General features: G+C 44.9%; 1 protein-coding gene across 1 annotated transcript in view; it reads left to right on the forward strand.

Annotated features, from left to right (window-relative positions):
* Positions 1–26,417, forward strand: part of POLN (DNA polymerase nu) — a 159,419-nt gene that overhangs the window by 85,377 nt on the left and 47,625 nt on the right. Inside the window, exons 15-17 of the mRNA XM_065877293.1 lie at positions 6,827–6,884; positions 7,837–7,911; positions 8,825–8,939. Coding sequence (XP_065733365.1) covers positions 6,827–6,884; positions 7,837–7,911; positions 8,825–8,939 — 248 coding nt within the window. The remainder of the gene's footprint in view (positions 1–6,826; positions 6,885–7,836; positions 7,912–8,824; positions 8,940–26,417) is intronic.

Genomic DNA, 26,417 nt, shown 5'->3' on the forward strand with positions numbered 1-26,417 from the left:
TGCAACTGTGTGTGGTGATGAATATTAAATGGACTTTTTGTGGTGATCATTTTGCAGTATATACAAATATTGAATATGTTGTATACCTGAAACTAATATGTTATGTCAATGACACCAAAATTTTTAAAAGGAGGGGAAGGGGAGCCAGGATCACCAAGGGGAGCAGATAGCATGCTGCATTGGGGAGACCGCAGGGAGCTCGGGTTGGCTGGAGCTGGCGTGTCTGTGGGGCAGTGGTGAGAGATGGAGTTGGCAGTGGTGATCAAGATCAAATCGTAGGGGCACGAACTCTACCTCTGGGATAGTGCAAAACCACTGAGATATTTGAAGCCAAGGGGTGAAAAGGTTGGTTTAGTGTTTTTGCAAGCTTACCCTAGTGGTAACCCCGTTCCCAGCCTGGGTGACTCTGCTCTGAGGGGTGCTCTTTGGTTCCCCCTCCCACTCAGAATGACAGCACCCTGTTATCATCCTGCATGGGCACAGTTTGTAGTGATGCGACTTCTCTCTCTCTTTGTTCTCGCTAAACTGCAGTGTAAGCCCCTCAGGGCAGGACCCATGTCTGTCCTGTTTTATTTATTCTTTGCCTCTCCCCACTAGGATGGGAGCTCCGTGGGAGCAGGGACTCTGCCTGCCATGTCCACCACTTGTTTTCCCAGCTCCTAGCAGAATATCTGGAATAAACTAGGAGCCCAATAAACAGTAGTTAACAGAGGGAATGATAGAGTTGCTTCACTCGTGGTTGGGAGAGTGTTGTTAGAACCCATGTAAGATGTGACCAGGACACGGGCAGCGGGTAAGAGGCAGAGAATGTGGAAGGGAAGACATCCAGGAGGAAAAGCAGGTCTGGGCTATGCGGGGAGGGGGCCAGGGGGGAGGGTGCAGGGAGTGGACAAGAGCATCTAGAGCATCTAGAGACACATCTGTTGGACTTGGGAAACCAGCTGGAATGGAGGCACCATTTGTTAGCTGGTTCATTCATTCATTCATTCACTCATCCTGGGGGGCAGGTGGCCCATGGCTGTGTAGATACATAACACATTTACATTGTGATGAGTGCCAAGGAGAAAATAAACAGGGAAATGGGAATAGAGAGGAATGGGGGTGTGCTGCTTTGGCTTAGATGTTCCAGGAAGGCTTCACTGAGCAGGTGACATTTGAGCTGTGGCTTCAAAGCTGAGAAGGAGCTGGGCCTGCTAAGGTCTGGAAGAAAGACCATCTAGTCAAAGGCTCCAAGTCAGGATCACTTCCGGAGGATACGGCACCCTGTGAGATGCTAAAAGGCGTTCTGTGAAAAGGGTTCCATAGCCGACTAAATCTGAGGTATGCTGCAGGCCAAGCTCTTTTCAGGGCTTTACTTCACAGCGTAGTTGAACGATTACCTGGTAGGGAATTTGCACATCTTGAGTTGCAGCCCCAACTGTGCCTCTTGCTGGCCTGAATCCACCTTTTGCTGCTGCAAATCTCACCTGTCTCTGTCCACGCCAGCAGCGTCCATGCTGCGACTGACATCAACCCTCCCTCCTCTGGCACTGTTGCATGGACTTCAGTTTGCTGTTTGGTCAGTTAGTGTTCTCCCCGGATGGTAACCTTTCTCACAACACCACCCCTCTCACTTTGTCTCTGTCATTGCACACAGAAAAATACTTTCTGTGATCACTTCCCACCCCTTAAGTGAAGGCTGTGCTCAGAAACTTGATTTCGAAGAGTACAGCATAGAAAGGGGGAAATTAAAAAGTAACTTTTCAACGGAGAACTTAGCAAACACCGCCTGAGATCAAAGTCGACATCAGCAGTGATAGGTCATGTCGACAGCAGGTGCCGTTGACGTGATGGGGCACTTTATCTCTGGGGTCTTCCTCCCCAAACCCGTAATCCCAGTCTAACCATGTGAAACAACAAGCAAATCCCAACTGAGGGATATTCTGCCTGACCAGCGCTCCTCAAAACAAGGTCGTAAAAAACAAAATCTGGGAAACTGCCACAGCCAAGAGGAGCCTAAGGAAACATGATGACTGAATGTGTCCTGGATGGGGTCTTGGAGCAGAAAAAGGACATTAGGTGAAAACTGGTGAAATCCAAATAAAGTATAGAGTTTGGTTGATAATAGTGTATTGATGTTGGTTTCTTAGTCGTGTGAAGGATGCCCTAGAAACGTAAGATGCTAGCAATGTGGGAAATTGGGTGAGGGGCATATGGGGACTCCCTATACTATCTTCCTAACTTTTCTGTAAAACTGTTCTCAAATAAAAAGGTTATTTTAATTTAAAAAAAAAACATTTAACATAATAGAAGATTCCATAGATGTTTTTGGTCCTCTCCATCAAAATATTCTGGTTCCATTTTTATCAGCTGAGTTATTAAATTTTAATAACTGTTTATCTCTAGACATATTTGGGACACTTCATAAAAGCAATTCTGATTGAAAGTCATTTATGTTTTCTTATTCGGTGACTGTGTGCTCCTCTAGTCTCCAGTCAGTGTGCACAGCATTTTTATTGGCTTGTTTAAGGTTGGCTTACGGGAACTACTGTTCGTCTTCCTTCCCTGCAACCTGACAGTGAAAGACAGTGTTCGGGAGTTCCTTGGTTGCCTAGTGGTTAGGATTCTGGTTTTCGGTGCTGTGGTTCAGGTTCAATCCCTGGTTGGGGAACTGAGATCCCACAAGCTGCACAACGTAGCCAAAAAAACCAAAACCATATACAGAAAGAAAGAGAGCGAGAGAAAGAAAGGAAGGAATGAAGGAAGAAGGAAAGGGAGAGAGGAAAGGAAGGAAGGAAGGAAGGGTTCATGGTTGAGGTTCTCTGCTGTAGTCAGATGCCAGAGCACTCATTCATGTCTCGGCAAGTCACCATGAGCAGAATGGCCTCTGTGGGATAATAGAAAAGAAGATGCCATTTGAGACTAGTGTGAGTGCCTGGGAATTGGGCTCATGTCTATCGGCAACGGTGGAGAAAAGAAAGAGCTAAAACCTTCAGGTGCCTTCTTAGGATGCATTCTTCCATATGGTCGAAGGATAAAATATACATTTTAATTTTCCTTAAAATGTTCAAATTGGGTCTTCCCTGGTGGTCCAGTGGTTAAGAGTCTGCCTTCCAATGCAGGTGACGCAGGTTCCATCCCTTGTTGGGGAACTGAGATCCCACATGCTGTGGGGCATCTAAGCCCATGCGCCACAACTACTGAGCCCACGCACTCTGGAGCCTGCACACCACAACTAGAGAAAAGCCCGTGCGCTGCAACAAAAAGACCCCACAGGACTTCCCTAGTGGTGCAGTGGTTAAGAATCCGCCTGCCAATGCAGGGGACACGGGTTCGAGCCCTGGTCCAGGAAGATCCCACGTGCCCCGGAGCAACTAAGTCCATGCACCACAACTACTGAGCCTGCGGGCCCTCATGCCACAACTACTGAGCCCACACACTGCAACTACTGAAGCCCACGTGCCTAGAGCCTGTGCTCTGCAACGAGAAGCTACCGTAGTGAGAAGCCCACGTGCCACATCGAAGAGTAGACCCTGATCACTGCAACTAGAGAAAGCCCGTGCACAGCAACAAAGACCCAACGCAGCCCAAAAAAAAAAAAGGCCCACATGCTGCAACGAAAGATCCTGCGTGCCGCAACTAAGACCCGACGCAGCCAAATAAATTTTTTTCTAATGTTCAAATTATAGAACATATTTAACAAAGTGTTAGATATTTAGTGAAGTTTCTGTTATTTTATTATTTGTTATATTGTAAAGCATAAAAAGTGGCATTTAATTATTAAAAAGCTTCCTTCATATTCTTCTGAAGATAATCAATTTAAACTTAGCATTTCTGCTTTCTCAGGACAAGTAAGAAACTTATTTATCCCTCTTTCCATTGGTAAAGGAACTTTCATTAAAAGTGATGTTTTTATATGTCCCAGAGTACCTCCTCATTACCATCCATTTCTATGGTCTCAAAGAACCCAAACCAATTTTAGACATGACTTAATCAAAATCTGATTAGAGTAGCAGCACTTAAACAAATATAAATGTCTGTTATTTGTGCCATTGATAGCCTCATTAATGTGAATGAGACATCTCCTAATGACAGTAAACTTCAGTCATTCCTTTCCTTTCCTTTTCTTAGTTCATAAAGCAGTTATAGCCAAGACTACTAGTTGAGTCACTAATTGCTCTGTAGCTGTTGCATGACAGTGTTGAGGGTCTTTCCAGATCGTGTGCACTATTGGAATTCAGGGAGCCATGCTTCACTCTGATCATGTAACTGCTGAGTGCTTGGGTTCTCAATAAACACCCTTCGTGGGATTCACTGGAAAAAAAAAAAAAAGTGATGTTTTATGTGCTGTGGGAGGGAAATGATTTCAGGAATCACGCCAGACGACCCTGACACCACGCTGTGCTTACCAAGAGCTTCTAGCTGGGCACGTTAGTTACAGTCTGGTCTGATCCCGATTTGACATGCTATTGGATAGAGAACACATTCTATTTTATACAGCTGTAGACGCTGACATTACTCAAAGTGAGTAAATTTTATAGATGTTCTCTTATGAGTTTGAGAAAAGTCCCTTCTTTTCCTAGTTGAGTTGTTTTAGTATGAATGAGTGTTGGATTTTGTTTCTGTTGTGGTGGTGATGTGCTTTTTCTCCTTTATTCTACTAATCTGATGTATTAATTATTTTTGGAGTTTAAACCAACCTTGTATTTCTGAGATAAATCCCACTTGGTCATGGTGCATAACCCTTTTTACATGTTGCTAGATTCAGCTTGCTAATATTTATTGAGGATCTTTGTGTCTATTTATGGAGGATGTTCTATTTGGTGTCCGGCTTTAGCGTCAGGATAACACCTCATAGAATGAGTTGGCAATCTCCTGACTCTGCCATTCTGGAACCTTTCATTGCTGAATTTTTTGAGAGTTCTTTATATGTTTTGAATCCAACATGATTTGCAAAAAAAAGTTTGATGGAGTCCAGTGTTTCACTGTTTTCTTTTACGGACCATGCTGATGGTGTGTATCTAGCAACTCTTCATCTAACCCAAGATTACAAAGATTTTCTCTTAAGTTTCCTTCTAAAAGCTTTAGAGTTTTACATTTTACCTTTATGATCCGTAAATTATAGAATCAGCTTCTTGATAGCTATGAAAAATCCTGCTAGTATTTTGATTGGGACTGTATTAAATTTATAGATCAACTTGGGAGTCATTGGCATATTAAGGTTGAATATTCTAACCCATGAACATGGTATATCTTTCCATTTATTTAGGGCTTTTAAAATTTCTTTCATCAGAATTCTGTAGTTTTCAACATACGGATTTATACCTAAATATTTTGGGGTGCTATTATAAATGGCATTGTTCATTTAATTTCAATGTCCAATTATTCATTGGTACTATGTAGACATAGAATCGATTTTTGTATATTGACTTTATGTTGATTCTTTGGTCAACTCATTTATTAGTTCTGGAAAGCTTTTTTGTAGTTTCCATGGGTTCTTCTACGTATGAAATCACATCTAGTGAATAAGGGTCATTCTACTTCTTCCTTCGTACTGTATGCTTTTCATTATTTTCTCCTTCCTTATCGTGCTGGCTAGGACCTCCTATATTATGTTGAATAGAAGTGTTGAAAGTGGACATCCTTGCCTGCTCCTGATTTTGAGGAGAATACACTGAGTTTTCCACCATCAGGATGATGTTAGCTTTAGGTTTTGTCACAGGCTCTGCTTATCATGTTAAAGGAGTCCCTTCTGTTCCCAGTTTGCTGAGAGTAGTTTTGGTCACGAATGGATATTTAATTTTGTCAGATGCTTTTTCTGCATCTATCAAGATGATCATGTGACTTTTCTTCTCTAATCTATTAATATGCTGAATGACGTGGATAGATTTTCAAATGTTGAACCAGCCAGGGCTGGGGTTTGGGGGATTAACCCCACTTCGTCATGACGGATTGTCCTATTGTTGGATTTGATTTGCTAATATTTTGTTTAGGATCTTTGGTGTATATATTCATGCAGGATATGGGTCTGTAGTTTTCTTTTCTTGAAATGTCATGTCTGGTTTTGTTATTAGGATATTATTGACCTCATAACATGAGTTAGGAAGTATTTCATCCTCTTTTTTTTTCTGGTAGGGATCGTGTAGATCTGGTACAGTCAGCAAACACTAAGACCAAGGCTGGTGCCAAGTGCCAAGAGCAATAGCCTTGGTTAGAGTGGAGAGACCCAAATACTCATCTTAAAATACCTTTTTGTTTTTGTTTTTTGTGGTACACGGGCCTCTCACTGTTGTGGCCTCTCCCGTTGCGGAGCACAGGCTCCGGACGCGCAGGCTCAGCGGCCATGGCTCACGGGCCCAGCCGCTCCGCGGCATGTGGGATCTTCCCGGACCGGGGCACGAACCTGTGTCCCCTGCATCGGCAGGCGGACTCCCAACCACTGTGCCACCAGGGAAGCCCTAAAATACCTTTTTAAAGGAAAGTACGGTGTACAGATTTCACAGAAATCTACATTAGCATATTATGTAGGAATTTTAAAGGTAACTAAGTTCATAATTCAGGCTGCTGATGAAAGAATTACTGTATATAATTATGATAAGGGTCACACAGGCTAAAGTCAAAAAGAATTGTTCTCATATTTGCTGATAATACCTAGTGCTATACCCACCAAAATTATGTTTCAGTATTAGTTGTATTAAGTATCGATACACTTATGCATAGTACATTGGCATTAGTTATTTTGTTAATGTTTAATAAAATGTGACACATTTTAAATACCGTTAAATAGTACAGATTAATTTAAGAGAAGATATTTCAACTAAAGCAATTTCCCTCTTATTATTCACAGAATATCCAAGGCATCTCCAAGCACCCGATTCAAATAACTAGACCTCAAAATTTTCAAGGTAACACATTTCTTTCTACTTTGCAGAAGTCTTGGGTAACATTTTCTAAAAACCTAGAGATGTTGTAATTGTTTTTCTGTGTAACTAACTGCTTTTCTTTCCTGAAGTTCTCCTCTGTATTTGCATGACCAGGATTTAAATATACATCGAAAAATAAAACACAGCTAAAGTGATATGGTACCTCCCCTTCAGCACTTTATAAGTTAAAATACATGATAATTATACAAGGGAAGTAGCTCCCCTCCTACTATCTCTCCCCCACCAACTTCCCAACAAAGAAAAAACAAACAGACACACAATAGAACTGGCTTTTACTAAAGTCTGAAAATTACTGGAAATGTTTATGAAAGCATAGTAACACTCTTTTTCTCTTAAGCTATTACACTGTACTGCTGATGGTTACATTTCTAAAGAAGAAAAAGGTCAAATCTGAGCAAAGTAGGGCTCTGTGGCCCATTCCCAGTAAACTCCTGTCCCCTTTGCTTTGGGAACTGCTGCTTCCGGAAGGTCAGGGCCAAACAGTGAAGCCCGATGAGCAGTCCTCTTTAAAGTACACACGATCGTGCGTGAACACAACTCATGGGAGGTGAGCAGCAACTCCGCCTCCTCCAGCCCCTGTAAAATGCACTCAGCGGGGAAATCTTAGAATTTGTGCTTCCACAAAGGAGACCTTCTCAGCGGAGAGGCCAGAGGGTCTCTAGGCGGCTCTTACTGCAATGTTTGACCTTTTCTTCATTAAGAATTCTACACGGAACAGGAGACTTTAACAGCAGAAAATCTAGTTTACTTTCAGTAGTCTTATGATGTTTTAAAATTACATTAAAAATATTAAGAAAAATCAGAAATCTAGACTCTTCTGACTTTAGAATGATGTTAAAATAACTTTGTATGAGGAATAGCTATGAGTCAGCTCATGACCACATTCACCAAGTGCTCTTGAAATATGATTCAGGTAAAGACGAACTCCTTACCATCTCCCCGAGGGCCGTGTTTGTTTCATCCGAAGGCCACACCTTCCTAGCAGCAGGTATGTGTGGGCCGTGGTAGAGACACCGTGTCACTGGATCCCACGTTATGCGTTTCATACAGTTCAAATATTTAGAAATTGAATAATCCAAAGGTGCTTACAGAACGCATTCTTTAAAATAAGTCCTGGCAAATATTTATATGAAGCAAAGATTTCTTACGCACAGTGAGAGCAGCTCTGCTTCCTGGGTCCCTTCACTTTACCATGACTAGATCCCAAGTTCCTCTGCCTGGTCCCGCTCAGTCTGCCCCCCTTTCTCCTCTCTGTCCCCATCACCCCTGGCGCTTTGCCTTGCTTGCTTGCTGCAGTCCTGCTGGTCCCTGTGCTGTCCCCCAGCAACCAGCCAGCTCCACCTCGGGCCTGCATGGACCCCCCTCCCCAGATGAGGTCCCGCTCCCTCCTCCACCTCATACCTCTGCTGGAAGGTCACTTTCTTGATGACACTTTACAGCAGCTCCCTCTACACACACTGACTCCGGAAGCTCCTTCTCTTGATGGATCTTTTCCACTTCATTTCTCACCTTCTAACATGCTGAGTAATTCGAATTGCCTCCCTCCCCTCAAGTGTAAGTCCTACGCAGGAAGGGATTGTTGCCCGTTCTGTTCACTAGTGTACCCCAAGCACACGGCCTGGCGCACAGCAGGCCTTTTAAATTCTGAGGTTCCAATGAAGTGATGAATCAATACAGCCCACCCTGGAGGCATGGCCAGGCTCGCAGAAGAGGTCTCGGGACTTTTAGACCCAGGGATGGCCAATAGACCCGAGGCCTAAGGACCCTGGCATATGAGGGGTGGGCACATTGGCCTTGATTCCTCAGTGGGGAGGGAAGATTGGGGGTCCCCTGGGGGTGGGTAGCAACAATGAGGGACATTGTTCCTAGATGCTGAATTCACGCAGGGCTCTATCTAACAGACTTTTCACAGATTGAATTACGCATTCTTGCACACTTATCTGGGGATCCAGAACTTTTGAAGTTATTCCAGGAATCTGAAAGAGATGATGTATTTTCCACCCTGACTTCACAGTGGTAAGATATATGAGCTCATAATAGTATCAGATCCGCAGGAATGCTGACACGATTTTAAAAGCCTGAAGTTGTTCCAAACCTATTTTCATAAGAAAGAAATTATACTTTTCTCTAGTAGTTAATCTCTTTGAAAAGAAGAGTAGGTAACGAGGATGCCAAGAGTTTCCTAATGATGAAAGAAATGGTAATTCTTCACCACTAGAAAGGAAGTCCATTGCGAAAGAATATGATAGAAATATGGAAAAATCAAAAGTGAAAGGCACGCACGCCCTCCAGATGAGTGTCACTCAAGACAAAGCCCAGTGCCTGGCAGCCTGAGTGGCAGTCGTGTCTTCAGCCCCACTGAAGCCCTCACTTGCTGTTTGGGTACAAAACAAGTCTACACAATGCTATGCTTTCTCACTGCCGCCTCATCGTTGCTTTTTTGAGTAAACTTTCATTTTGCCTACTTAGGCTTTTCTTCTTTCGGTTTGAAGCCTGGAACTCCTCCCATCTAAGGCCATGAATGCCTTTCTTCAGGGTGCAGCTGGTCTCGAGGTCCAAAGCCAGCAAGAGCAGGCTCAGACCCTGCCTGCCCCTCCCTGCCCACCCCCCAGCTCAGCAGCTCTCAGCTTGGGTTGACGCGGTGCCGCCAGGGCCCGGTGCTTTCGCCCCGCCCGCCGCTCCATCTGCTCCCGCGGCTCCTCCCTTCTCCTTGGTACGCACCGTTTATTCTTCTTAAAACTGAGATATAATTCACAGACCATAAAATTCAGCCTTTCAAAGTGTACAATTCAGTGGGTTTTAGTACATTCACAGGGTTCTGCAACCATCATCACTGTCTAATTCCAGAACATTTCCATTACCCTAAAGAGAAACCCCACACCCAGTAGCTATCATTCCCCAGCCTTCCCTCCCACCCGGAAACTACTAATCTATTTTGTCTCTATACATTTGTCTATTCTGGGCATTTCACATTAATGGGATCATACAGCATATGGCCTTTTGTGACTGTCTTCTTTCACTGAACATAATGTTTTCAAGGTTCATCCATGCTGTAGTATGTATCAATACTTCATTCCTTTTCATGGCCAAATAATATTCCATTGTATGGAATAATGTATTCTGTATATTTCAGTATAAACAAAAAAATAATATTCCATTTATTTATCCATTCATCAGTTAATGGGTATTTGGGTTGTGTCCAGCTTTTGGCTGTTATGAATAATACCACTGTGGACATTCATGTACAAGTCTTTGTGTGGAAATATGGTTTCATTTCTCTTGGGTAGATACCTAGGAGAAGATTTTCTGGGTCATATGGTAATTCTATGTTTAACTTTTTAAAATTGTGGTAAAATAACATAACATAAAATTTACCATCTTAACCATTTTAAAATGTACAATTCACGTCACAATAGTGGCAACTATATTTAATTTTTTGAGGAATTGCCGAAACACTTTCCAAAATAACTACACCATTTTACACCCCACAAGCAGTGTATGGGTTTCCAATTTCTCCACCTTCTTGCCAATACTCTTTATCCTCTGTCTTTTTGATTCTAGCCATCCCAGTGGGTGTGAAGTGGTAGCTTTGTTGTTTGATTTGCACTTCCCTGATGACTGCCAATGTTGAGCATCTTTTCTTATTCTCTATCTTTGTCTCTTTCCCTCCTCTACTCCTTTACACAAGTGCACCTGGGTGTTTTGCTCACCCCAGCTTTCTCTGCATACTTCCTCCCAGAAGATGGTCTCTCTTCTGTTTCAGTTCCTGTCCAGTTAGGATGTAAGATAACATAGAATTTTTAAGGCATGTGATAGATTTAATAATACCCCTGCCCTCTCTCCCGAGGCGTGGAAAGCCTTAGAAGATTGTTTCTACCTAGGAAGGAAGAGTATTTTGCTTATTTGTTTCACATATGAGCTTTGTTGCCATCTTAGTGCTTTGGTGGAAGGGTGCTATAGATATTCTCCTTGACATTGTGAAAGAATCTATCTGTGATTCAAGGTGAGTGCTTGTGCATAGATCACTAAGCGTGTTTTTTGTTCAATGGGCCCAAAGCTACTCTGGCTTTTGCTGACCAAGTGTTACAGAAAAATATTTTTGTCAAAGTATCAGGCAAAGGATGCAACTAAAGCCGTGCCAAGAGGGAAGTGTGCAGCACTGGTGCTTACATCAGAAATGAGGAAAGATCTCAGTTAAATCATCAAACTTTCTGTCTCAAGAAACCTGAAAAAGATGATTAAGAAGGAAGAAGGAAGGAAGTAGTAAAGATAAAAGCAGAAACCTATGAAATTGAAAAAAGCAATAGCAGAAATCAATGAAACAAGTTGATTCTTCCAAAAAATCAATAAAATTAATAAACTCTAGCAAGACTGAAAAAAATAAAAATAGAGAAGACACAAAGCACCAATATCAGGAATAGAACAGAGAATATTAGTACAGATTCTGCAGATATCAGAAAGATAATAAGGGAACACTATGAACAGCTTTATGCTCAAAAATTCAACAATTTAGAAGAAATGGATCAATTTCTTGAAAACCACAAACTATCAAAACCCAACTATGATGAAATAGATAACCTGAATAGTCCTATAAATGTTAAAGAAATTGAATTTTTAGTTTAAAATCTCCTGAGAAGGAAATCTGCAGGGCCAGATGCCTTCCATGGAGTATTTTACCAAACACTTAAAGAATTAACAGCAGTTGTATACGACCTCTTCCAGAAAATAGAAGAAGGAACACTTCCCAATCATACGGTGAAGCCAGTATTACCCTGATACCAAAGCCAGACAAAGACTAAAAGCAAAATAAAACAAAACACAGCCCCATGCAGACCAGTATCACTCCCAAATTTAGATGTAAAAACCCTCAGCAAAATATTAGCAAACCAAATCCAACAACATCTTAAAATATTGTATGGGTATAATTATACACCATGTCCAAGTAGGATTTATTCCAGGTACGCAAGGCTGGTTTAACACTCAAAAATCAGTGTAGTCCACCATGTAGTCAAGCTAAAGAATAAAAATAATATGATTTTATCAATTGACCTAGACAAAGCATTTGACAAAATCCAACGCCCATTCATGATAAAAATTCTCAGGAGTTTAGAAATAAAGGGGAGGCTTCCCTGGTGGCACAGTGGTTGAGAGTCCACCTGCCGATGCAGGGGACATGGGTTCGTGCCCCGGTCCGGGAAGATCCCACATGCCGCGGAGCGGCTGGGCCCGTGAGCCATGGCCGCTGAGCCTGCGCGTCTGGAGCCTGTGCTCCGCTGCAACGGGAGAGGCCACAACAGTGAGAGGCCCGCGTACCGCAAAAAAAAAAAAAAAAAAAAAAAAAGAAATAAAGGGGAGCAACCCCAACTTGATAAAGAACATCTGCAAAAAGCCTACAGCTAACAGCATATTTAATGGTAAAAGGCTAAATGCTTTCCCCCTAAGATCAGTAACAACTTATTAATATTGAAATCCTGCCCACTAAATAAGGCCAGGAAGAGAAATAAATGGTGTATAAATTGGAAAGGAAGAAGTAACACTGCCTCTATTTATAGATGATATGATTGTCTATATAGAAAGTCTCAAAGTATGTATAAGAAAAAAACATTTTTTAACTCCTAAAACTAATAAGTGAGTTTAGCAAGGTTGCAAGACACAGTATCAATACACAAAAGCGAATTGCATTTCTATAAGCTAACAACAAACATGCAGAAATCGAAATAAAAAATGCAGTACCATTTACATTCACTCCAAAGATAATGGAATACTTAGGTATTCAGTTAACAAAATACGTATAGTATCTGTATGTCTAAAACTACAAAATGCCGATGAAAGGAATCAAAGAAGATCTGATCAATGGAGTGGCATACTGTGTTCGTGGAATGGCAGACACAACGTAGTAAATATGTCACTTCTCCCTAAATTGATCCATGAGTTTAATGCAGTCCCTATTAAAGCCCAAGCAAATTCTGTAGACATAGACAAGCTCATTCTAAAATTTAAATGAAAAGACACAGGCCCTAGAATACCTAAAACAATCTTGACAAAGAATAAAGTGAGAGGAATCACACCTGATATTAAGACACAGTGCACAGCAATTGGGAACTTCGCTGGCGGTGCAGTGGTTAAGACTTCGCCTTCCAATGCAGGGGGTGCAGGTTCGATCCCTGTTTGGGGAGCTAAGATCTTACACGCCTCAGGGCCAAAAATCCAAAACATAAAACAGAAGCAATATTGCAACAAATTCAATAAAGATTTTAAAAATGGTCCACATCAAGAAAATCTTTAGAAAAAAATACAGAGTAATCAAGAGACTGTGGTGTTGGCAGAGGAACAGACACATAGACCAATGGAACAGAAAAGAGAGCCAGAAATAGATCCACACAAACGGGCACAACTGATCGTCGGGAAAGGTGTAAAGTCCAGGCAGAAAGCAATTCTCTTCAGATTCATGTTAAGCTAATCACTCACAAAGCCAGCTTGGGAAGTTCATTTCTGCATTGGTTATTATATATGTCTTTCCTGCATTTTTTTATCTTGTGGTGGTTTTGGGGAGAACTTCAAAACTAAGAAAATTCTAGTATTTGCATGGTGGTCGCTTCTAATTTCCTACCAGCAGTAGTAATCCAACACTTGTGACTTATACTATAATTAGTTGCTTTGGAAATGATTTTTATGTTCCAAACAGAGGACTAGAATAGCACATGGTGAAACAGCAGCAAATGCACTCTTAAAAATGTTTATTTCATGTAAATGCCTTATTGTTTGAAACACAAAAAGCAAAAGGGCAATTAGATGTACTCTGAAATATTTAGTAACATTTTCAAAGAATAACAATTTTCTTAAAAAAACCTTCAAGGATATGTAGATCATGTATAAAAATGGAGACTTGGAAGAGGTCTTGGAGATCATCTGTAAAGCTATGATGTGACTGATGAAAGTCTGACCCAGAGAGCGGGGCCCTGCCCACAGGTGCACGTCTGAGCCGGGTCAGAGCTGCCTCCTCCAGCTCCAGAGTTTTCACCTGAGCTCGGAAGACACAACCATTCTGCACGGAGGTGGCTTCCTTCACAGTAATCACCACACATGTGCCTGATTAGGTGGTTTCCTAAAAGTTCTACAAGGCAAATAAAAAAGCATTTCTTATCGGTTGTACGTTCAACTCAACATTTTCAGACTGAAACTTAAAAAATAATTTTTCACTGCAGAATATATTAGTTTTTCTTCTGCTTAAGGCTTTTCTTGAGTGCTTTTCTGGCAGGTGTGGTAGATAGTCTTGTGGGCCTCTCTCCTTCTCTGGGGGAAGATGGTGCTTCCCTACCTGTTAGATGTCAGACTTGGGCGTGTGACTTGTTCTGGCTAATAAAACGTAAGCACAAGTGACAAGGGTCATGCCTAAGCTGGGGCTTTAAGCAACTGCACACGGTTCCTCTTGATCTCTTTTGTCTCTATTTTGGCAAAATTGACAGAGACTGCTCCATCATCCTGCATTATAAATGGTGGACCAGACTGTGATGGAAAGGTGGTGAAGAAGAGAAATAAAGTATTCTTGCTGTAGGCAGTAAGGTTTCAGAGTGATTTATTATGGCAGTATAACTTGACCTATCATAGCATCTACAGGACTGGGTGCCAGGACTAAGAGGCTGCTGTAATGAATCCTAAAACGTGTGGCACTGGCTTTGGGGCCAGGTGGCAGGCAGTGAGACGTTTATTGGAGGCTGGAGGATGGCACTTGGTAAATGGTATAACATTTGGCAAAACTGTCACCTGTGGTAACTTGTGAAGCACATAATACCCTGATGAGCTGAGGTTTGGGGCAGAGTGGGCCAGCAGAATGCTAGAACGTGCTTTGGTTGCTGTTGTCTGCATGTGACGAGGTACCATAAGAAACAAACTCAGAAAAGAACTGGCCAGTGTACAAGTAGGAATGAAAAGAAATAAGAAGATTCCAGAAAACTGGAGTTTTACATATTTGAATATAGAAATGATTCTCATCTCCAACCAGTAAAAGATGAATCTGAAGAGGGCTTTGAACAACAAAGGCCAGTTAAAACACTGCCTTTAACAAATGAAAGGTATGGCTTTGATGTCTACTGTTAACATCTCTGAAAGAAGGTGGCACCCATAAATCCTTACAGTTAGACAACACAGCGCTGAACAAAGAGACTAATGCTAGCTTTCCCCCAAGTTCCTGATAAGCTGCAGGCACCTGTGGTGGAGTCTGGAGAGAGGATGCATCTCTAAGCGAATTGTGGGCATGTCTGTTGGCACATGGAGCTGACTGAAATTAAACAGGACTTACTGTGTTTCTGAGCACTGTGCTTACCAAAGAACCTCCAGTCTGGGCCAAAGGAGACTGTGATTGCAAGCCTGGGGCCCCACGTATTCTACAGCCAAGAAACAGTCCAGGAAATATGCTCGTTCCCCCAAGGAAAGAAAATCCTTCAGTGCCCTCTTACATGTAGCCGAGAAAGATAATGGAAAAAGAAGTCCCGGGAGTGGAGCAAATGGCCATGGTGAGCAAGGGACTGAGCAAGGGTCCTTCGTGAGAAGGGCCCCTTCAGCGCCTGCCCAGTGAGAATTCAGAGTTGCTGTGGACAAATGACGCCCCTGTGTCTCCCACTCTTCCCCTTTCCACATGGGAGTGCTTATTGTGGGCGTCCTGTCCCTGCCCCCCCGTTGCATAGCACATGTGTGGAGTGAAAGGTAGACTTGACTTTTTAGTTCCTTGGCCTCCAGAGCAAGAGGAGCCCCATCAAGACCCGATATAAAGATGATCGCAAAATCCTGATGCCCTATCAGATGGAACTTGGAATTGTCACTCTTGTCAAGGGGGAGGAAGGCCAATATGTGTGGTCAGAAGGGCGGAGTGTGGTGGAATGTATTATTATTCAAGCATATTTGCTCTCCCTCCCTAGAGGAAGAGTGTACTTCCTTGCCCGTTGACTCAGGCTTGGCCATGTGACTTGCTACCAATGACATGTGAACAGAAATGACATTTGTCACCACTGGGTAGAAATTTTAAGAGCCAACACATGGTTATCCGTATTTTCTTCTTCCTCTGCCGTGACAGGCCTCGTTGTTCCAGATGTAGGCTAGACTCTGCTCCTGAATCACAGAATGCAGACGACACGGAGCGGAGCCTCAGCTGACCTGTGTTGGACATGTTGCATGAACAAGAACTGAGCCCTTGTGTTTGTAAGCCTCTGAGCATAGCCTAGCCTGGCCTTACCGTACAGCAAAGGTGCAACCGTTCGTGTTGTCAGTATTTGGGGATGTCTCTCTTAAAAATGAGCTTAAATACCACATCCTACCTGCTTCGTCACTGAGTTGTACAAGGCTTCGTTAATCTCTGGGCGAGCAGGTTAGTGTTGAAGAGAATTATGTGAGTGCTCTGCGTACTCTAGGCTGACTTCTGGTGACCACCTGAGAGGGTCTCTGCCTGGAAGGCCGAGAACAGCTTTGGAGGGGAGCTCTTTTGGGTTGCCGCTAACGGTGATGAAAAGTCTCCTTGGGGCCTTGTGGTTTAGGGTCCTGGGTCACACTGCCACATGATGGTGAGACCAAGTTCATAGGCCACGCGCCCTCGGACGTTAGCACGGCCTCCCCTACACCTTCCTCCTGATGTACTGTGCTGGAGTATATGTCCTGAGACACAGCTGGTTTGGTTTCTTTAAGTTGTAATTTATGAGAGAATTAAAGGATGAATTTCTAGTTAAGATACAAAAAATCATAAGAGACTATTGCTCTAACCCTAACAATCAAACCAAGATAAATAAACTACAAAACTAGTTTTTCTAAACTTACCAGAAATCTGAGGATACAGCTGAGTTACAGCACTCCAGAAAGTGATGAGCCCTTCACAGAAAAGAAGAAAGCCCTGGCTTCTCTCATCCCTGGTGGAGTGGCAGGAGGAGGAGGAATCTGCCATAGAGGGGATAAGAAGAGACCATCGAAACCCTACTCGCACGTGGGCTAGTGTGACAGAATTCTAAAGAGAACCTTGAAAGCCACCGGAGGGAAGAAGACATTCTATACAAAGAACAACACAAAATACAGCTGACTTTTTACAGGAATGGCAGAGACCAGAAGACGATAGAACAAACATCCTTACCGCGCTGAAAGAAACATTCTATCTAGATTTTTAGATCCAGAGAATTATCTCTCAAAAATTAAGGCAAAATAGAGACAATTTAAGATTTGCAAAATCTGAAAGAATGTGTCTTAGTAGACCTGCTCTACTAGAAATGCTAATAGAAGTTCTTCAGGCTCAAGAGAAATGATACCTCATGAAACTCTGGATCTTCAGGAAGGAATAAAGAACACCAGAATGGGTCAATACCAGGATAAATATAAAAAACATTTTAATCTTTATTTTACATAGTTTATTTTATATATATTTTATATAGTTCTATGTATAGTTTATATATAGTTTGAATTCTTGAGAAGACTAAGATTTTTTAAAAGTTTGTAACATAGATTAAAATATAAGGCATTAAAAAGTACAAAGGGTAGGAAAGGGAGTAAATGGAATTATACTATTTTCAGGTTCTTACACTGTGAAGTATTACAATATTATTTAAAGGTAGACTATGATGACTTAAAGATGCATACCATAATTTCTAGGGCAGCCTCTAAAACAATACCAAAAGAAGTATAGCTTAAAAAAATCAGTGGAGGTAGGGGCTTCCCTGGTGGCGCAGTGGACTCCACGCTCCCAGTCCAGGGGGCCTGGGTTCCATCCCTGCTCAGGGAACTAGATACCACATGCATGCCGCAACTAAGAGTTCACATACTGCAACTAAGGAGCCCGCTTGCTGAAACTAAGGAGCACACATGCTGCAACTAAGGACCCTGCCTCTTGCAGCTAAGACCTGATGCAACCAAATAAATAAAATAAATTTAAAAATAAAGTAAATTTTTGAAAAAATCAATGGAGGCAATAAAATGGGATATTAAAAAATACACGATTCACCCAAAAGAATTCAATGAAAGAGAGACAGAACAAGATGCAAGTGGGGTAAATGAAAATCAATACCAAGATGGGATGCTAACACTGCAAAACAAAGAGTGTGACCAGAAATAAAAACATTTCATAATGATGAAAGACTGATTCATCAAGAAGACACAGCAGTCCTAAATTTCATCAAGAAGACACAACAGGGCTTCCCTGGTGGCGCAGTGGTTGAGAGTCCGCCTGCCGATGCAGGGGACGTGGGTTCGTGCCCCGGTCCGGGAAGATCCCACATGCCGCGGAGCGGCTGGGCCTGTGAGCCATGGTCGCTGAGCCTGTGCGTCTGGAGCCTGTGCTCCGCAACGGGAGAGGCCACAGCAGTGAGAGGCCCGCGTACCACAAAAAAAAAAAAAAAAAAAAAAAAAAGAAGACACAACAGTCCTATGTATCTAATAAGAGAACTTCACAATACTTGAAGCAAAAATTGACAGAACTAAAGAGAGAAATAGGATTTACGTTTCATTCATTCATCCACTGAAAAGTCTTACTGCATTTCCCAGAAGGGAAACTTATTTTCAAATGAGGTTTATTTTTTTATATAAATTTATTTGTTTTATTTACATATTTTTGGCTGCATTGGGTCTTCACTGCTGCACGCGGACTTTCTCTAGTTGCTGTGAGCGGGGCTTACTCCACTGCGGTGCGTGGACTTCTCATTGCAGTGGCTTCTCTTGTTGCAGAGCACAGGCTCTAGGCACACGGGCTTCAGTAGTTGTGGCGTGCAGGCTTAGTTGCTCCACAGCCTGTGGGCTCTTCCCAGACCAGGGATTGAACCCATGTCCCCTGCACTGGCAGGCAGATTCTTAACCACTGAGCCACCATACATAATTAGGATGTCATGTTGTATCATTTGGATTATTGCTCTTTTAGGATACAGTTTATGGCACTGATTTCAAGATACACGCATTGTTAAACATTTCATGACCACAGATTATTATTTTTTTCCTAGATCCTGTGCAGTGCTTCCATAAGAAAGTTCTGCCATAATGATTAATTATAACAAAGGACTCTTCTCATGATTAGCTCTGCTTCAGAGGTTTTGTTTTGTTTTTTCTTATCCAGTCACTTTCTCCTTAGTGGTCTTGCTTAATCTTTCGGATTCTTCTATTAAAAAGTTGATCAGGGACTTCCCTGGGTGCAGTGGTTAAGAATCTGCCTGCCAATGCAGGGGACACGGGTTCCATCCCTGGTCCAGGAAGATCCCACATGCCTCAGAGCAACTAAGCCCACACGCCACAACTACTGAAGCCCGTGTGCCTAGAGCCCGTGCTCTGCAACAAGAGAAGCCACCGCAGTGAGAAGCCCGTGCACCACAACGATGAGTAGCCCCTGCTCGATGCAACTAGAGAAAGCCCACGCACAGCAACGAAGACCTAACGCAACCAAAAATAAATTAATTAATTTAAAAATACTATTTAAAAAAACTATATTAAAAAAAAGTTGATCAGATCTCTGGCACATTTAATTCCTACCAATATTCCTACAAGTGCTGGCAATTTTAAAACAGTTTAGTGTTTTATCACCTCTCAGAGCTTCCTAAGGTTACATATTCTCCCAAACAGGACAGTAGTTACGTGCACAGGTTAATAGACAAAGCAAAATCGCCAACGCCTGTTGACGAAGAGCCACCACTTTCAGTGGGACGGAGTTATTACTATTCTTCTTGTCAAAGAGGAGAGAGTCCTGGCCTGCCCGGTGACCATAGCCATGTGGCTGATTCCCCACCGAGGTGCCGAGAGCTGTGTGGCTCGGATAGGGCCACCCCCAGCCTCTGTCCCCCGGGCAGCTCTGATCAGCACAGCCGAGTCTCAGCATTTGGGCGACAGAGTCTCACTGCACCCCTCAGGGTGGAAAAACTGGGACAAAATCACCTGGAGAGTTTTCTCAAATTGTAAAGGACTTCAGTACACGTAATGCAATGAGTACCTTACTTTGGAGCTGTAATAGAGATTTAGAAGGAAAAGCAGCAGGATCTGCACTTTGTTCTGACTGTCTGTGCCCAGGAGGTTTCTCTCCCTCTTTCTTCTCTGCTTTCTATCCCTTTCATGGTAAAAAAAAACACGAATTCTTGCTGATTCTTACTATATGCCTTGTGTTGTTTCAGGCACATCTCACTTAATGCCTGTGACACTGTTATTCCCCATGTTTTGGATAAACTGACACAGAGGTTGTTAAACTTGCCAGAGGTCACAGGGTCGCCGCCTTAGCAGCACGGTCCACATCCAGCAGGATGGGTTCTAGGGCCGTGGTTCTTAACCCTTAGGGTTTCAGGGAGTCCGTGCCCCACACCTCTTTCTCAGCCTCCTACGTCTAGAGCTGTGATAGTCAGAGCCTCCACCAGGACTTCAGTTTCAAGAGGGGCCATTTGCAGAGGTGTGGCTGGGCGAGCAGCCAGGAGTGCTTGGAGAAAGGCAGTCCTGGAGCCTGGTGAGCGCCGGCAGGGCCCGGGCAGCTGGTGATGGAGCCCGGAGGTCACATGATGTCACAGACACTGTCAGGGCAGCAGCGGCCAGGTGAGGGGCAGGAACACTCGGCACCTCCTTCTCACCTTCCCACCTGCCGGTGCCCCTGCTGGCCTAACCTGTGATGCCAGAGGGCACCAGAGCCGTCTGCAGAGTCCGGTCCCTCAGGACACAGACAGTGCAGGGATTTAGGGAGAAACACCACTGAGAAGGATGTCCAGGGAATGAAATCCAAACACTGCCAGCTTTCTTCTGATGAAGCCGATTGGAAAGCACAGCTTGCACCATGGTCAGATGGACTGGTTCCTAAACTGGACCCAAGTCCACACTGCAGAAGTTGCCCTGCAAGGGCAGGGCTCACCACACGGGAGGACAGACCCGAACGCGTCCGAGCTGGAGCCACCTGGCCAACTTGCCGGTTAGCCAGGCCGCCCTCCCACAGGGATAAGAGAGAAGGCGTGGGGGGTGGGGCCTGCACCTTCTGCTCCCAGTGAAGGGATTCCCAAGGCTTTATCCAGGGCCCTTTTCCCTCCCCTGGTTCCCTCTGGGCTGCAAGTCCACCTGTGCCCTTGGCTACTGGGAATAAGGACGCCCAGCTCCTGGGATGATCATCCAGTTGCCCGCTCAGCAAATAACTGAATGTCAGTCACGCGTTGGTACAGCTGCGAGAAGACGGCGGCCATGCCCACAGAGCCTGCAGAGGGCGTTGCACAATGCCCCCGAAAATTTCCTCGCGATGGTCTAGACGCCATATGGGCGAAGTCCAGGGCGCCGCACAGTCAGGAAGCCTTCCTTGAGGAGGTGCGGTGGCACTGCGCTCTCTGGAGCGAGGAGAAGGCGGGGAAGGAAGGTGGCTGACGGCACAGGGAGCGTGGAGACCTTGGAAAACGGTGGCGCGTCCTCACAGCACCTCTGTCCTGAGCTCCAGGCCAGCGACTCTGGGTCTCAGCGGCGGTTTCCCTGGCTGTCCCAGGACACTTCAGACATGTCTGGAGAGAGCTCGGCACTGGGGCCCAGTCCCCGCAGGGGCCGTCCTGACTCTCCCCTTGCTCCCTCTCAACACCCTGTTCCAGCCAGGCCCGTCGTCCGCTTACTGGGCCTCTTAAGTCTGCGACCTCAGCTCAGGCCTCGTTACTGCCCACACAGCTTCCTGACGGCCCTGTTCCACATCCACCTCCAGCTGCCTCCACCTTATCTCTCCGAGATGTAGTCAGACCACATGGCCCCTCTAGGCACCCCCGGCTGATGACTCTCACCCACCCCAAGCCAACAAAACACAGCAAGCCAGGCACGAGACCCAGAGCAGCCCTGCGAGACCCAGGACCCAGATGAGCCGCGGTCACCACCACTCTCCACGGTCGCTCTGGTTGGTGTGACAGAGGAGAAGCGTGACAGCTGGAAAGGAAGAGGCAAAAGGACCATTTGGGGCAATGGTGGGATGGCCTGCCTGGGAAGCCAAGAGAACAAACTGAAAGAAAAGGTTGGTCCTAGGATCCGGAAGAAGACCAGGTACAAGTGGACCTACGGAAATTGCTTCCCAAATATAAACAACAACCAGTTAGAAACTGTAATGGTAAAAAGCATGCAAAGAGAAAGACATAATACCTATGGTAAACTTAAGCAAAAGTGTGCAAAATCTAGATGAAAAGAAGTTAAAAATAGAGAAACACAGAAAAGAAGATAGGGAATCTCATTTTTATAAAGATATTATTTACACTAATGTATAGATATAGAAATGTCCTAATAAATGTGCCATAAATACCAGTAGGACTTTTTAGTAACTAGACAAATTAACCTGTAGTTTATGATGCAAAAATAATCCATAATAATCATGAAAAAAAATTTTAAGAGGAACAATAAGGAAGGCCAAGTCCTACGAGATATTAAGATTTATTATTAAAGCCACAGTTACTAAAACATCATTATAGGATACAAAATGGGATAGATCAATTTAAGAACAAAGTCCCAGAATAGACATACACACATACACACACACACACACACACACACATAAATTAATACTTGATAAAGGAGGTGTTAAAGTGAAAAATGGGCTCTCAAATGATTTGTTAAATAATCCTCTGATGGCCATGGGTTTTTATTCAACCAATATTGTGTGTATTGGAAGAAGAGACTGCCAGTAACACTTTTCTTATTTGACAGTCAAGTCTTATTTGTAAGTATTTATACGAATTAGGAACACAGACATGCCAACTTTAGCATTATTCCCAGGGCAAAAAAATCAAGCAACAACCTATCAAAATGACAGGAGTCTTTTGAGATGATTCTCACAGGACCCAGCAGCAGACTGTGAAGTCTGGGGGCCTTTTGAGACTTCCAGGGGGAAATTCGTGAGAGAAAAGGGACGTTTGCTGCTGTTGAGGGATTCGTGCCGGATTTCATACTTCTTGGGAAACCAGGAAGGACATTCATGTGAAATTCCCCATTTAGCGTCTTTTCAAATCGGATCTATGAATGCTGTTACTTCCTCCACAGCTGCACGGAGGGAACATCTCCATTTCTTTCTTAGATGCTTTTTTTTTTAAATTGTAGAAACTTGCACTTTTATGGCCAGACTCGAATTTCTTTAATTAGCATTGTGAGCACAAAGCAGACTCGTAGGGATGACCTTGGTGAGAAGAAATGCGGAGGAACCCGAGGAGGGGTTTACACACCTAAGTGTCTTCTTCAAGGTCGTCCACGTGCACCCAGACTAAGGAGCTGCCCCGTTCGGTCACACGAGGGTCGTGGGAGCGCGTGTGGAACAAGCTTCAGAAGAGTGGCAGGCAGACCTCGGTGACGCACTCATCCGTTCATAGTTCAGAGTGACATGAAAGGGTTGGTCAGAGCTTTCTGTTCAAGAGCGGAGTGTTGGCCTATGGGCCTCACTTCAGAATGACCAGGCTCTTGGGCACAACACACTGGGGACCCCCCAAGCACCCAGATACGGCGGTCACTTTTCTAGGGCCTTCAGTTTCTGTAGAGTTCTCTGGTTCGTTTTCCTCATCATCATCTCCCTGGGGGAGCGGATGCCCGGCTAGACTCACGTTGACCGTGTGGGGCTGGGGGTGGTGGGTGGCGAGTCAGAGAGAGGGCGTCTGACCATCTGTCCCCCTCCTGTCTTCAGCCCCTTGTCTCTCTCCTGCCTGGGGCTGTACCTGACGGTCCCAGCTGCAGAGCCTTCCTGGGCTCCGCTGGGCCCAGAGCTCCCCCTGGGCTGTCACCCCTTGTGCACATTCTCAGATGCAGCTGTGCCTGCTGAAAGCCCCTCTCCCATTCTCTTCTTTCTCGTAGATTTATACCTTTTAACTCCTTTGCTCTATTTTAGTGGAATCTCAGGAGGGAGCAGGTAGACGTGTCTGACTAGTGTGCCATCTTTAACTAGGACCCTATCGATTGGTTTTCAGCAAGGAAGCATTTACATTTCACTGTGGCTCTTGGTGGTGGGGGGAGAAAGGCAGAGGGGCTGTTTCGTCTTCTGGGCTCGTGCCGGGGAGAAGTCGGTAGAGGTGGCAGAGTCAGCAGGTGTGGAACTGACCACACCTGGGATGTGGGGAGGGGGAAGGTGAGTCCAGGGTGAGCAGCTTGGTGGATGAAGGGCAGGTGAGAAGCCGGTGTAGCTGGTGGAAACAAGAGTCCGGTCTTGAACGTGTGGAACTTGAGCCATCTCTGCAGCATCCACCTGGAAATACCAAGAGGGAAGTTACAGGACCGAAGCCCAGAGGGAGGCCTGGGGGCTTGGTGGATGCTCAGCAAATGGTCACTGTGGGACCACGTGTGCCCTGCTTGTGCGCATATCTGAGGGGGGCCAGTCTGATTCACTGTCGCCCTAGCAGCCCCTGAATGGCCCTCACCTCACCTAAACGGGGGTGAGCAGGCGGAGGGGTGCAGGCCGCATGGGGGCGCGGGGGAGGGGTGGCAGTGAGGCCTGGCCTCTGGCCAGAGCTTGGAGTCAGGCTGGAAGCTGAGGAGTGGACGGCCCTGATCCATGACCCGAGGCCGTGATCTGCCATCAGGGTTCGCCTCTTCCCCGGGCCACAGGGGAAACTGCCACGGCTCACGTGGTCTGACAAGGCAGTAGTGACCCCGCGGCCGGGCTCAAGGGCAGCAGGGGCCTCTGCTGCTCAATCACTCTCCCTCTGGAGAGTGTGCCTCACTCATTAAGGGCTCCAGGAGCGTGTTTTCTGGGGCAAAATTTAGTAAAGAGCTCAAGGACTGATCTGCTTTCTCCGGGATAAAAGTCATCAATTCTTTTTTTTTCAAATTTGTTACAGGAAATCAGGATTTTTTTTTTTTTTTTTTTTTTTTTGCCACATTGGGTCTTCGTTTCTGTGCACGGGCTTCCTCTAGTTGCGGCGAGCGGGGGCCACTCTTCATCGCGGTGCGCGGGCCTCTCACTGTCGCGGCCTCTCTTGTTGCGGAGCACAGGCTCCGGACGCGCAGGCTCAGTAGTTGTGGCTCACGGGCCCAGTTGCTCTGTGGCAGATGTAGAGTTACCATATGACCCTGCCATTCCCTCCTAGGCATATGTCTAAGAGAAATGAAAATATGTCCACCCAGAGACTTGTACTTGAATGTTCGGACAGCACTATTCACAACAGCCGAAAGCTGGCAACAACCCAAGTATCCACCAACAGCTGAATGGAAACCACAGTGTGGTCCACGCACATGGTGGACTGTTATTCAGCCATAAAAAGGAGCAAAGCACTGACGCACGTTGCTACACGGATGAACCTAGAAAGCGTGCTGCATGAAAGAGGCCAGTCAGAAAAGAGCACATGGTGTAGGAGTCCGTTAGATGAGATGAGATGTCCAGAGCAGGCAAGTGTATAGACAGAAGGCAGAGCAGTGGTGGCCAGCAGCTGGGCTGTGACAGGGATGGAGAAGGACTGATGACTGGTATTGGGTTGGGTTTATTTTTTTGACTAATGAAAATATTCTGGAATTAGATAGTACTCATTGTTGACAGAGCATTGTGAATACGCTAAAAACCACTGAACTGTGCGTTGTAAAAGGATGAGTTTTACAGCATGTGAATTATATCTCAATAGTAAAACAAAGGTGGAAATAATCAGTTCCTCCCCCTCACAATATTTTTAATTATAGTGAGAAATGAATGGAAATATGGGTACGGAGTTTCAGTTTGGGATGATAAAGTTCTGGAAATAAATACATAGTAGTGGACTTCCCTGGTGGCGCAGTGGTTAAGAATCCGCATGCCAGCGCAGAGGACACGGGTTCGAGCCCTGGTCTGGGAAGATCCCACATGCCGCGGAGCAACTAAGCCCATGCACCACAACTACTGAACCAGTACTCTAGAGCTCGCGAGCCACAACTACTGAGCCCATGTGCCACAACTACTGAAGCCTGCACGCCTAGAACCCGTGCTCCACAACAAGAGAATCCACTGCAATGAGAAGCCCGTGGACCGCAATGAATAGTAGCCCCCGCTCACCACAGCTAGAGAAAGCCCACGCGTGGCAACAGACCCAACGCAGCCAAAAAACAAAAAGCCAAATAAATAAATGCATAGTAGTGACTCACAGCATTGTGAATCTACTCAATGCCAGTAAAGTGTGCAGTTAACATGGTTAAAATGATAAATTTTAAGTTACGTGTATTTCATAATGACTCAACCAAGGGAACCATTCCTGAGTTGTGCACAAGCCATTGTAAATGAGAGCCTTCGGACACGAGGAAATCCAGAGGCCCTTACAAGTGTCTGTAAGTCCTGGCTCGAGTGGGGCCTGGAGAGGACAGCTCCCGCCTGGCCGCCCTGCCCACGATGGCCGCCTGCTGTGAGCCTCTCGTCCCCTCTCTGCAGTCACACTAGTTCTCTGCCTGCCTCAAGGGCGGGGGAGGTGCAGACAGGCCTGGCCGGTGGAAAGCACAGCCGCGAGGTGCTGTCCGAGGTCTGGGCGCGCCCTCAGGCCTGGCCCTCGGGCCAGTGTCGGATCCCCAGGAAGTTCGCTTTGGCTGGAGGCCAGTGTCTGTCTGCTTCCACGAGCTGGACGGCGGGTT

The sequence above is a fragment of the Phocoena phocoena genome, chromosome 5, assembly GCF_963924675.1.
Source record: "Phocoena phocoena chromosome 5, mPhoPho1.1, whole genome shotgun sequence".
Taxonomy (NCBI): domain Eukaryota; kingdom Metazoa; phylum Chordata; class Mammalia; order Artiodactyla; family Phocoenidae; genus Phocoena; species Phocoena phocoena.